Below are 12,839 nucleotides of genomic sequence, written 5' to 3'. Positions count from 1 at the left end.
CATTGCGCAACCTTACTTAATTTGAATTGTTTTTTAGCGCTATTGTTGTATAAGTAAGTCAGGTTTGATGCATTTTCAATCCTCTTTGTACAATGCACATCGACATCATACCAAGATGGTGGACGGCTAACGTAAATAATAGTATTCGATTCTTTCTGAGATACCACTTTCTGCGATGGCGTCCGAGTCTGCGACATCGTCATGGCATCCCGCCATGATGCCAAATTCATTGACAGACCGAACAGAGGAACCGTCGCAGGACTCGTCGCACTTTGGCGCATTGCCTGAGCAGATTCAAGCAACCGAGGCCTCGAACCCAGATTCCAACACCAGCACTCCGCCAGCAGACACAGATCCTCCGCGACGAAACGAAGTCCCAGTACAAGACCCCTCCATCGCCGGCATAAAAGACAATGGCGATGATGCGGAGCTGAACAGCTTGCGGAATGCGCTTACCACGTCTCTTTCCAGCCCGGGGGGTGTTGAGCTACAGGAATCTCCGGTGCATAAAAGCGTTGATCCAGCAGATCATTTCGACGACGAAATCGATTTCCCCTTGGCAGAGTTTCCTTCTGAGGGTCCTAAGCACGAAAACAAGCACCTGAGCACCATGTCTTTCGCGCGGACAGTCTCGGACGACGTCAGTTGGGGCGAGGACGATGATGTTGATCCGGAATGGAATTCGTCCAAAGACGACACCAACCCTTTCAAAATGCTAGCCAAGTCCGACCGGACAAATTCTTTCCCTGCGGTACCACCGCTGCACAATCCAGCACAAGACAATGGGGAGGAGACAATGGTCCAAAGTCAAGCGGAATCTATCATGAATGCGATTGAGCAGGAACCACGCGAGATGTTTGGTGATGATACAATTGATGAAAACGCGAGCTTTTCTCACCAGGCTGCGAATCCAAATTCAACTTCCGAAGCGTCAACACCTCTGGAATCGGGCCAAGCGGAAGAATCGTTACCAGCTTATGGGCGATCTTATGGGGGTGATTATGAGCAGGCACAAGATCAGGACACTGCCCGGTACGAAGAAGGGGTGCCATTGTTTCAACACGAGGAAGTACAAAACAACGGTCAAGGCTCTTCGGCGTTTCTGGGGGATGTTGAGACTGGTGAAGGAGACGACTTTTTCGCCCAAGTTAGTAGGTCCAAGGACACGGAACAACAGGAAACATCTCCACCAGCGGTCCTTGAAAGAAAGTCAACCATGCAAGTTATGGATTCTTTGCATTTGCAGCCACAGGATGATATACTCGATACCCCTATAGAACCCAAAGACGAGCAACAAACGTCTTTTCATCGAGCAACTGGGGGCGGTATTGCTGCATCAGCTAGCACTATCATCTCTCAGGTAATAGGAGAACTTGATGTTCCAGCCCACGAAAATTCGAAAGAGGGCGTCCCATTAGAGTTAGATGCTGTCGAGGCAGATCTTGCTGAAAAATGGAAAGCTGCACTAGCAGGTGACGAGTTCTTGGACGATGAGGACGACGAGCTACTCCCAGACGATGAACCCGTGGAGAGCGGTAGACCGCTCGACCCTTCAGCGCTTTTTGGCAGTGATGACGAAGGTTTTTTGGATGATCCCGATGAGCCTGCTGGATCTGGTACTGGTACTGGATCGGGAGATTTCTTCGCAGTAAAAACGCCAACTGTACTTTCTGGTACTAATGGTTACTCGCCACAGACAGCTCGACCAACGAGTAGTAGCAACAGATATCTCCCAGCGGGCTCGAGTAACCCGCCCGCACCATTATCTGCCCATAACTATGCACCCGCAGCGCCACTGTTGATGGATTTGTCAAAACCTACAGCAGCCCCAATGATCTCTACACCGTATAGCGCCGGTCTGACCAACTCCTCGCAATCACAGCAACCCAGACCTGACATGCCAAAAGCACAGAGCTTTGCAAATCGCTCAAAGGGCGGATACCAGTCCCCTTACGATCTCCCCATGGAGGTAGTGAAACCCCGCAAAAGGGCAAGCATGCAGAACATGGGACGTGGATTCAGTAACGCTTCTCTGGCTAGCGTGCCTCCTCCAAGAAGTTCGAGCATGAATCCACAAGCAATGCCACCACCTCGAGGAACCTCAACTGCTCTGTCTCCGCCAACAAGTAGTAATGGGCCAGTGCAGCAGAATCAATTCCAGCAACCTAAAGCCTCGTCGACTGTCCCGGCACGCCCAAGTCCTTCTGCTAGTGGTTTCTTTGAGGATTTGCCAGTGTCCAGCCGGCCAAAGCCAGCGCCGAGGAACTCGAGTTATGCCCCTATTCCCTCCGCTAACTCATATGGACAACCTTCCGCGCCACCCCAGAACTTTACACCAACAAATGGGCAATCTGTACATCCAGCCCAGTATCAGCAACAGCCCCTGAATCCGATAAGTGCTCCCCCCGCAGGTCTGGTCGCGCCTGATAGAGTCAGTCCGTATGCTTCCCTGCCGTCGAATCCTGTAGTTGCGCAACCAAGCACGGCATCAAGATACTCTCCAGCGCCACCACAGTTACAGCCATCGAGCCAGAGTGCACCTCCTCCCGTAGCGCAGTCGAGATACTCGCCTGCCCCACCCATTGCACTATCCCGTCAACAATCGCAGCCATACGTACAGCCGCCTATTCTTGCTCATCAGCCTCGTACGTCTAGCCCGTTAGCTCAGTTCGAAAGGAACCCGGACCCAAGGTCCCATCGGACAGAAAGCACAGCCGATCATCGTGTCAGCTCCTCTGGCTATGAGTCGAATCTAAGAAGCAACACTCTTCCGCCAATGAAAGAAGTTGACGAGAATGAGGCATCGCTTTCTACCCATACTATACCCAACAACTCGCACCCATCTCAACCTCTTCACTCAATGCATCCTCCCCCGCGCACCCCACCCCCAGCGCAAGCATTCACTGCTCGACCTTCATTATCCCCCTCTAAGCGCTCGAGCTATCTTCCTCAGCAGCCGCCTCAAGCTAGGAGCGAGCCACCATCATTTATGCCGCCAAGGAGATCTCTCACTCAGTCGCCCGGGTCTGCCCTCAGTGGCCCAAGGCTCGAGATGAACGGTTCTGCCCCATACCAGCGTCCAGCCTCCGTTGAGATTCCAACGTCACCTAGAAACCAGACTGGGTTTTCCACTTTCCAGCCAATTGCTCCACCGGTGAACACAACTCAAAATCGAACAAGAGCTGCTTCTCGCAGTCTCAACTTTGTTGTTCCGAATGATGGACGCGAGCACGACCCTCTGCAGCGCTGGAAGGGTGCACCAGTATTTGCTTGGGGTGTGGGCGGGACACTCGTCACCTCTTTCCCCAAAGATGTTCCACGTTATGGGATGAACCAGAACGTGCCCATGATCATCAGAAGTCCCGGCGAAGTGAAGATTGCCAACATAAAAACAGTTGATCCTCTTCCGGAAAGACTCACTAGTTTTCCTGGTCCCCTGAAGGGAAAGTCGAAGAAGAAAGACGTTATTAACTGGTTGAACGCTGGCGTTGCACTCTTAGAGCAAGATGCTTCTTACTTACGAACTCTTCACAATCTCAGCCACGAAGATAAGCGGCTTGAGGAGCGTATATTGCTTTGGAAGATTCTGAGAGTTTTTATTGAGAATGACGGCATGCTGGAGGGGAACCCGGCGGTCGACAAAGCTGTGAGGGACGTTATGAGCCCTGGACTCGACGACAATAACGCTAGTGAAACGGCAATATATGCAACTGGTGCAGACCTCTCTGGAATTTCTCAGTCTTCCAATTCAGCCTCACGATCCGACCCTGTTGACCCGACATCTGTAGACCAATTACGCAAACACTTACTTCGAGGAGAACGAGAAAAGGCCGTGTGGGAGGCTGTTGACAAGCGCCTGTGGGCCCACGCAATGTTGATATCCAACACAGTCTCGCGCGACTTATACAGACAAGTCGCACAAGAGTTCGTGCAGAAGGAGGTCAGGAATATTGGGGATAATACAGAATCTCTGGCTGCTTTATATGAAATTTTTGCCGGGAATTTTGAAGAAAGCATTGATGAACTTGTTCCGCCTTCCGCTCGTGCAGGATTTCAAATGGTCAGCACATCAAGCTCTACTGGTCCTTCCAAGGATGCAACAGAAGGCCTTGATAGGTGGCGGGAAACCCTCGGACTAGTGTTAAGCAACAGGAGCGCCGATGATGTCCAAGCTCTTAACGCCCTGGGCAAGCTGTTGTCTGGTTATGGTCGCGCCGAAGCTGCTCATATTTGCTACTTGTTTGCCAGAAGCGTTTCCAGCTTTGGTGGCATCGACGACCCTGCCTCTAGTATTGTTCTCGTTGGCTCCGACCACTTACGTCAGCCGTTTGAGTTTGACAAAGAGATGGAACCGATACTTTTGAGTGAAGTGTTTGAGTATGGAATGTCTCTGGCGAGCACCGGCAATATAGCAGTCTCCTACCCTCACTTGTCAGTCTACAAACTTCAACACGCTGCGATATTAGCCGAGTATGGCTACCGCGAGCAAGCGCTCATGTACTGCGAGTCTGTGGCCAGCTCTGTCACCTCCCAAACGAAACGATCACCGTATCACCATGCGCTTCTCGTTTCAGCATTAGAGGACCTAAGTAAGCGGTTGAAGCAATCACCAAAATCCGAGTCCTCGTCATGGCTTTCCAAGCCAACCGTTAGCCAAGTTTCTGGAAGTGTGTGGGATAAGCTCAGTAAGTTCGTGGCTGGAGACGAGGAGGACACCTCGGCGGGCGGTAGTACTTCCACGCTTGGAGGTTCGGAGGTTGGACCGTTTGCCAGGATCTCTGGTGGTACTCCCACGATTAGTCGCTCACCTTCTAATTCTGACCTTTACGGGGGTTACAATGGCGGGCTCATGGTTAACAGCGCCGCGGGTTCAGCAGCCAGCAGCAAGACAAACTCTAGATACGCACCTGGCAGGACGTACACGCCTGAGCCCCAGAGCGGCGGTTCATATGTTTCCCAGCCTCGGACATCAATGGAGTCACGGTCATCCGGAGAACACCAACGTTATCAACCGCAGCGGCAAATGTCGGATTATCGACCGGTATCGCAACCAGCACCGAATAGCTATAACTCACAAACAAACTCAAACTACTCGCCGCAAACCCCATATTCCCCTTACGGAGCCAATGATTCACTTTACGGCTCTCAACAAAACGCCACATCAAATCCATTGCCTACAGGCTCGTATGCGTCACAATCTTTGAACGATACCGTAAATATTGATCCGTCCAACCCCAATACACCATCTGAATCAACACAGTATGGGGCTCAGCCTTATGGTTACGAGCCACCGACAAACTCCAACGGCTCCGCATCCTATGGCTATGAACCTCCTAGTTCCACATCGAAACAAGATGATACAGTAAACACAAACTCGAGCCCTCCATCCAATACTTATGAGCCTTCCAATACGGGGTATGAGCCGCCAAGTAGTGGGTACACTCCATACGAACCAACTAGTATGGGCGATGAGCCAGATTCACCAATCGACACCAAGCCTAGAAAGAAATCATTTATGGATGATGATGATGATGATATATCTATCCCCAAGAAGACATCTGCCACTGGGGAGAAATCAAAGGCAGAGAAGGACCGGGAAGCCGAAGAGGCTTTCCGGAAGGCTGCTGAGGCAGATGGTAAGTCTCAGACTCTCCCAATTGCTACTTGCTCACAACTAACTGATTGTAGCTCAGAAAGGCAATGCAGCACCTGCCAAGAAAGGCTGGGGACTTGGTGGTTGGTTTGGTGGTGGAAAGAAAGAAGCTGCAGATATGTCTGCACAACCAAACAAGCCCATCAGAGCGAAGCTTGGCGAGCAAAGCTCATTTTATTATGATCCTGATCTAAAAAGATGGATCAACAAGAAGGGTGGCGACACAGCGCCAACTCCTTCAGCAACACCACCTCCTCCCAGAGCAGGGCCACCACGAACGGCGAGTGGAACCCCTCTCGGCGCAGCTGCCCCTCCGCTTCGCGGCCCCCCTGCCGTGCGCTCGGCGTCAGAGAGCGCCAAAGGTCCGAGTCCACTTGCTCAGGATGATGGGCCAGCTGCATCAACTGGGGATCTTCCGTCCCTAGCACCACCCGGACCATTAGCAATGGCCCGCTCTGCTAGTAATGGTAGTGTTAATGGGCCACCAAGTGCCCCGCCTAGTCGTCCAGGTACCGGAATGAGCAATGCTAGCAGTATTGATGATCTTCTCGGCCCGGCAACAGGAGGCGCAAAGCGAGTAGGTGCAAAGAAAAAGAAGGGTAGAGGATATATTGATGTAATGGGTGAGAAGCCAACTTAGATTACTGGATTTGTGATCGTGGTATATCCTGCCGGACTAGTATATGTATCGGCAAGTCGAGTTAGCTCGCCTGTAAGAAAACTGTGTAATTTGTATCATATTTGGGCCCCTCTTATATTAGGGCAGGTACATTCTTCTAGCGAGCATTCTCCCTCTATTGGATTTTGTTTTTCGGGAGGGCTAAGAAGGAGTTTGGGGACTTAGTAATAAACAAGCTTTTTGGGATCTACATCCTGTTCTCTGATTTTTTTCAAAACTATGACTCTATTCTATTGGCATCTTGTATACTTGGAATTCGAACTCAAAAGTCTCAATTCCAACGAAGTATATTCTCGGCAGCCCCAGGTATGACCGCGCGTAAGCTAGCGAATCTATCTTTGACCACCACTTGAGGGACTCTATATCCCTTAACCTGCAATGGAATTGAATTGCAAAACTGATGAAGTGTATCGGTCATCACCTGCCCACCATAGAAAGAACCACAATCGCGAGCGTCTCAATGTTAGTGAGGCTCACGAAGCACGATACTAAACTATCATGTGGAGTGAATTCCTTTTCACGAATCCCACTATAAAGCAACTCCCGACTCAACCACCACTCGTCGTTCACAGATACCGACTTGAACTCCAAGAACCGAATCATTACCAGTACATTCTTACTCAAGCTGTTTAAAACAAGACGTGTAAAAAAACTGACATAGGTTTCCCGTACTACGATTGTGTCGACGTGGGGATTGAAGTATACGGTTTGTTGTGCGATGTTGGCGTGTTGTTGAAGCTTTTGTTGGGGGATAAAGACGCGGAAAATTCGTAGAGCTTCAGTACGGCTTTCTTTGTTTATATGGAAGACTGGTGGGGGGACGGACGTTTTGTTGCGACATATGGGATACTTGCAGAGGCTCGCCGGGACGTCGGGTTGGAATATGTAGTCCATGTAAACGGTTCCGGGTTCGTGGCAGATGAAGTGCCATACTCTGAGGCGGAGTTCGGGTATCAATTTTGGGAATAGGTGGAATTCTTTGAGGGGAGTGGTTGGTGTTGTCTCGGTGCTCGGAGCTATGCTTGGGTTGGCTTTCTCGAGGGATGCGGGACTTGGGTCGACGACGCTGATGGTGTGTTCGGTCATGATGAATAATCTATACAGATCAGCGGATAGAAATGAGAGCGACTGGGTGTACATATTACTTACCGAAGATATAAGACACGCTTAAGTAGAAAAAATGATAGGTGTTCAATTCCGAAGACCGTCAAGCAACTTTCATGCTCCTGTATGGAGTGAAAAAATTGGAGGTTAGAAATACCAGCCGCAGATAGTAATCTTGATTGATGGTCTATGATGTTCCACAAGGACTGTTGTGCATTCACAATCTGTGGTTGCTAAAATTGCTAAAAATTGACAAAGTGTACAGAGTGACCATGACTGGACTTAAATACACGTATGTATTATTCTTTGCTTCGTCGGACAATTTTTCTTTTTCACATTCACCGTCGCAAAAACTAATCTTTCGTTACATGAAAAGGAGTTCATCTCTTGGCATTCGCTTAATAAATGACTCCCCTTTCCTCCTAAATTTGATAATCTCCAAACGGAGAACTCGATTGTGGGAGGTTTTGATCTTGGGAGCTACAGGGTATAGACTTGATAATCAATAATTCAAATTGGTCTCCATAGGCCATAGGTGAGTCGCAGATTTTCCTCTATTCATAAACATCTCTCTTGTGTTCGCATTCGCCGGATGAGATAATAATTAAAGGTACTTATTGATTCATAATCATTGATTCAACTGGATATGTATTAGATATAAGCATTTGGGATCTAGACAATATTCTCGGCTAACTGCGCAATCCTTGAACATGCATGCATCTGTTGATGACCAAAAGCCATTGCGGCTGAACGTGCAAGTCGTCCCAGCCTTACTCCAACTTGTTTGACCAGCCAGCTGCGAAACATCAAATTCATCAAACATCCTGCTAAAATGCGTCTTTTAAAGATACAGAAGGCGGAGCCTAGCGATCTAGTCGGTGGTTTAAATGCACCAGAACCTCAATTGTTAATTTCGCTTGAGGAGCATTTCTCTGATATCCCGCGCTACGCCATACTCTCCCATCGCTGGGGAAATCCAGCTGAAGAACTAAAGTTCACAGATGTCAAGGACGGAATAACTCTTTCAAAGGGTCAAGGGCATGAAAAGGTGGTAGGCTGCTGTTTACAGGCTTTGGCTGAAGGACTCGAATACGTGTGGATCGATACGTGCTGCATCGACAAATCCAGCAGCGCTGAGCTTTCAGAGGCCATAAACTCTATGTACATTTGGTATCAACAAGCTGTGGTGTGCTATGCATATCTAGAAGATGTGTCATTTGCCGACCTGAATCTCTGGGATCCCAAGATATCTTGTGTGGAAGGTAGTGTTTGGTTTAAACGCGCGTGGACTCTGCAGGAACTCGTCGCACCAGTCGCACTTTCTTTCTTTGCCAAGAACTGGGAATATATCGCTTCAAAGTCAGAAATGGCGGAAAGAGTCCCCAAAGTCACGAACATAGCCATCAGTGTGTTACAAGACGGCCTGTCGAGCGATATAAATGTTGCACAGATTATGTCTTAGGCAAGTGATAGACAGGCGACACGTCAAGAAGACTTGGCCTACAGTCTTATGGGTCAGTTCGACGTTAACATGCCGATCCTGTACGGAGAGGGTATGAAGGCGTTCATACGACTGCAGGAGGAGATCATGAAAACTGCTTTTGATCACACCTTGTTCGTATGGAATATCCCCAATGATTATCCAAATGGTCTTTTGGCATCATCTCCGGAGCGATTCCGATTCTGCGGCAATCTCACTTGTATCGACTATGACGAGTACGCAGTGCTTTTCGCCAACCGAGATCCTCAGCCAGAGTATGCTTTGACGAATTTTGGCACTCGGATTCAGCTCCCTATCGTGAGATCTTCATACTTTCCTTGTTACGTCGCATATCTTGCTTGTAGGAATAAATCACTCTCTTCTCCAATCGAAATAGTTTTGAAAGGAAAACCTGGCGCGGCCATAGACACTTTCGAGAGAGTGGCACATCCATCGATTGTTTTCGACGCAATTTCACAAATCAAGTCCTCTTCGAAAGCCCGCGCCACTGTTATATACATTAAATTAGCTCAAAATCGCGTACCACAAAGGTTCAGAAGGCTACCTCTTTCTACTCTCACTTTTCATGTTGGCAATGATTTCGACTTTGCTCCAGACACACTTTTGGTAGAAGCCGAAACTCGTTATTTATATGGTGCTAGTATAAAAAGCACAGAAGACTTCGTCTTCTCGGTATCATTCCCACACCGACAGGCTAAGCCTTATGTTGTGTTGTCATTAGGTTCCGTTAGAATACCTATGTACGACCGTGTTGGTAACGAACTCGCCCAAGAGCCCACCAGCTTTGTTTATGTGGCACTCGCACACTTCGGAAATCGTATTTGGGCAGATATGATACACTCGGAAGATCCACTGGAAGAGATCTACAACAACTTCCGCGAATCATCTTCGACACTCACCGAAAATCATTCTCTTTCTTGCGCTTCGTTTTATCGTTGGACGTTTTACGTTCACGGGTTTCATCCAGAGGTTATGGTATCAATTGAGAATGTTCTCGAGTTCGTCAACACTTTTGACGAGCCATCAACCGAAAAATACCATGCCACAATAAGTTTCAATTGGTTCAGTGACTCGTGCGAAAAAGGTCCCTGTACATGTGCTAACATGGGACACGGATAGTTGCGGTAGTCTGGAATTGCCACTAGATAGAAGTCAATCGACTTTTAAATTCTCATGGTCTGGGATGTGAATCTATTTAGTTGCCTCAGGATCAATTATTTTCTACGTTGAATGGACATCATCTCCGCACATTTTGGAAGAACTTTGCACGGATGTTGGAGATTAATGCTCTGCATTGTCGAGTCAAAAAGCGATAATTCTGTTGGCTTTGTTCATAATAATCATTACATTGCTTTTCTCTACGCAATCGCCTAAGCTCTGAGAATTTCCTCACGATTCATCCATCTTCGTGTTTCTTGGCAATATCTTACGGGGAATTCCGGCACAGACGGATCATCATGATTAATTATGATGACTTCCGGTGCACAGAAACTCGGTTCGACTTTGTTAATCTCCTGAAATATTCCTTCCAGCTCTTTTCGGCAAATTTGCTGCCCTAGTACCTCCTCTTTCTCCATGATGTTGCAACCCCAATGTCCGGTAGCATCGTTACTCTAATATTCAGGCAAGACGAGTGTTAAGGTTCTCAAATTTTGAAATCCCGCCTTGATGGCCGCAAAGAATCGACGATTCCAGTCGTGTCGAGCTCCCAAATCTTCAGAGTCTTGGGTAGTAGTCCAAGTAGCATTCCCAACTACAATATGGCGTACTTGGTCAAGATTTGCTCTATCCAGGGCCAGTAATTCTTCCAGATCGAGAAAGCTTCTGAGAATAGATCGTACTGATAAACCCGTATGGGTCAATGGCAATTCTCCGTTTTCTTTATAGTCCTGTAGTATGAGAATCGTGTGGATATCATCGGCAAGAATATCAATCTGAGGATTGAAATATATATACGACGTAGATTCGATGACATCTTTCATGATGTGACGATAGTAACGCAAAGCCACTGTTCGGCTTTCAGAATTGACGGATAGTGCTGCCGGATGCTCGTATGGTCCTGTCATCGTCCAGGGGTGTAAGATTTCGGATGGGCGATCAGTATAAAACTGCTGCACATTTCTTCTGTTGACCATGATAGTACGTTGTGAGAAAGTCGCACGCCAAATGAGAGTTCGTAACTCTATCACCAGCTTGGGGAACAACTCAAATCGAGGTTCTGTCGGTATTTCGTCCATTTTGGTTTCTTGATCTCGCGAGTTCGTGATTAATTGGGTTGCAAAATTTGCTTGGTTTGAAGAGGACTCAGAATCCAGTAAATGGTGTTAATATTCACCTAAGGCTATCTGTTTATGTCTGGTAGCAACTGTTCATTCTAAAACATCAGACCTCCAATTCATCGTTAACTCACTGATCAAGAACTTCGTTCCAATATTCTTACTGCACGAGGTGAATAATTAGTGAATGATTGATTAATAAATTGTAAGAAATTTCACTCTATTATGTTCGTGATTATTAAAAGAAAGGAAATGAATATTCTCTACAGAGCGGCCAAATTGAGATATTCAACTTCATAAACCCTTTCACAAAATCACAATTCAAAACGGCTCAACAACTTATACTTAAATCTTATTAATTCTTCAAGTCCATCCAATTCTCCAAAAAGCAGATCTCTGGTACTCTGCAGTCTGGAACAAATTCTCTCTCTCGCTCAAACATCGCTTGGATGTCTTTCCTGCAAATCTGCTGATCTTCGGGACAGCGGAGATTCAGTAGCCTGAAATCGTCATGCTCCTTAGGTTTAATCTCGTCGGCTTCATCTAGGAGAACAAAAGTTAACTCTTTCAGATTACGAAACCCAACCTCTACTTGATCCTCAAAGTGATATTGGAACCATCCAGCATAGCTATCAGGCTCTTCTAGAAATTGAAGCCAGTAAAAGCCACCAATGACGAGCCTCTGTAGTTTATCAAGGTTGTTAGTCATGCCAGTGATGGGCGATTTAGCGTGCAAGAGCTCTTTCAGCTTGCGCATACTCTCAAAAGGAGCGAGATTCGCTGACAGGTCATCCGAGCCCGTTTCTTCAATCAATGCTTGAGAAGCATCGCCACTATCGAACACAAAATCAGAGTTCAAAGCTAGAGTATCAATCTCTGGGTTGAAATAAAAGAAAGAGTCGGGGATCTCGTTGACTAGTATACGATGGTAGTGTCGCAACGTCTCATTTCTGCTGTCTCTATTTATTCCGAGAGTCTTCGGGTGTTGGTAAAGTGACTGCATTTCAACATCGTATTGAAATGGAAATCCCAACTCAACTGGAGCACGTAAGCGTAAGAGCAGTGTTTGAGGTGTGAAACTTGCCGACCAGATTTCGTCTCTCAATTCTGGAGGAAGGCGTGAAATCTCGAAAAGGGGGGCTCTCCTCTTTGAGACAACCCTGTCTTCGATATCGCAATCATCTTCTGGTTCTCGAAGTCTCTTACCTAGGATTGACCTTATAATTGTTTGCGGGTTGAAGAAGGTCGGGATGCCAACGATGCCTAGCAATTTCGACATTTTAACAGGAATCAAAAGTTTTGAGGGTTAATACATAACAAAACATAGTCTTTTACCTATGGTTAAATAATTTATTCTCAGAACAGCGAAGCTTTGTCGGCTGCGCACAACACAATTAGTTGTTCTGCCATCGTTTGATGGCCCATGTTGTTCTCTTTGTAGTTCTCTAACCAAAATAATAACAAAGACGGCAAACAAAGGATGTTGCATCGGCTCTCGTCTCCTCTGACACGAATAAGCTTTTTAGGTAAGGGGAAAAATGTTTATCATCAATTAGGATTTAGAGTTTCGATAAATGAAAGCTTAACACATTTGGTTCAAAGATGGGGGTTACAGTAATACTTTCA

General features: G+C 47.2%; 6 protein-coding genes across 6 annotated transcripts; 3 read left to right on the top strand and 3 right to left on the bottom strand.

Moving 5' to 3' along the window:
* Positions 1-175: 175 nt before the first annotated feature.
* Positions 176-6,293, top strand: GLAREA_01093 (uncharacterized protein; the record flags this gene model as incomplete). The annotated part of the gene is made up of 2 exons (XM_008085851.1): positions 176-5,636; positions 5,689-6,293. 2 exons carry the CDS (start codon positions 176-178, stop codon positions 6,291-6,293), a joined length of 6,066 nt encoding a protein of 2,021 aa, XP_008084042.1.
* A 456-nt stretch (positions 6,294-6,749) lies between these two features.
* Positions 6,750-7,418, bottom strand: GLAREA_01092 (uncharacterized protein; the record flags this gene model as incomplete). The annotated part of the gene is made up of 1 exon (XM_008085850.1): positions 6,750-7,418. One exon carries the CDS (start codon positions 7,416-7,418, stop codon positions 6,750-6,752), a length of 669 nt encoding a protein of 222 aa, XP_008084041.1.
* An 850-nt stretch (positions 7,419-8,268) lies between these two features.
* GLAREA_01091 (uncharacterized protein) lies at positions 8,269-8,898 on the top strand (the record flags this gene model as incomplete). Its single annotated transcript, XM_008085849.1, has 1 exon — positions 8,269-8,898. One exon carries the CDS (start codon positions 8,269-8,271, stop codon positions 8,896-8,898), a length of 630 nt encoding a protein of 209 aa, XP_008084040.1.
* Positions 8,899-8,967: 69 nt separating this feature from the next.
* Positions 8,968-10,082, top strand: GLAREA_01090 (uncharacterized protein; the record flags this gene model as incomplete). The annotated part of the gene is made up of 2 exons (XM_008085848.1): positions 8,968-10,003; positions 10,057-10,082. The coding sequence occupies 2 exons, from the start codon at positions 8,968-8,970 to the stop codon at positions 10,080-10,082; spliced, it is 1,062 nt and encodes a 353-aa protein (XP_008084039.1).
* A 468-nt stretch (positions 10,083-10,550) lies between these two features.
* GLAREA_01089 (uncharacterized protein) lies at positions 10,551-11,174 on the bottom strand (the record flags this gene model as incomplete). Its single annotated transcript, XM_008085847.1, has 1 exon — positions 10,551-11,174. The coding sequence occupies one exon, from the start codon at positions 11,172-11,174 to the stop codon at positions 10,551-10,553; it is 624 nt and encodes a 207-aa protein (XP_008084038.1).
* A 394-nt stretch (positions 11,175-11,568) lies between these two features.
* On the bottom strand, positions 11,569-12,492 carry GLAREA_01088 (uncharacterized protein; the record flags this gene model as incomplete). Its single annotated transcript, XM_008085846.1, has 1 exon — positions 11,569-12,492. The coding sequence occupies one exon, from the start codon at positions 12,490-12,492 to the stop codon at positions 11,569-11,571; it is 924 nt and encodes a 307-aa protein (XP_008084037.1).
* Between the last annotated feature and the right edge of the window lie 347 nt (positions 12,493-12,839).

This window comes from Glarea lozoyensis, assembly GCF_000409485.1.
Source record: "Glarea lozoyensis ATCC 20868 chromosome Unknown GLAREA3, whole genome shotgun sequence".
Classification (NCBI taxonomy): domain Eukaryota; kingdom Fungi; phylum Ascomycota; class Leotiomycetes; order Helotiales; family Helotiaceae; genus Glarea; species Glarea lozoyensis.
The sequence above is the reverse complement of the archived record's forward strand: the minus strand, read 5'-3'. Positions and strand labels throughout refer to the sequence as shown.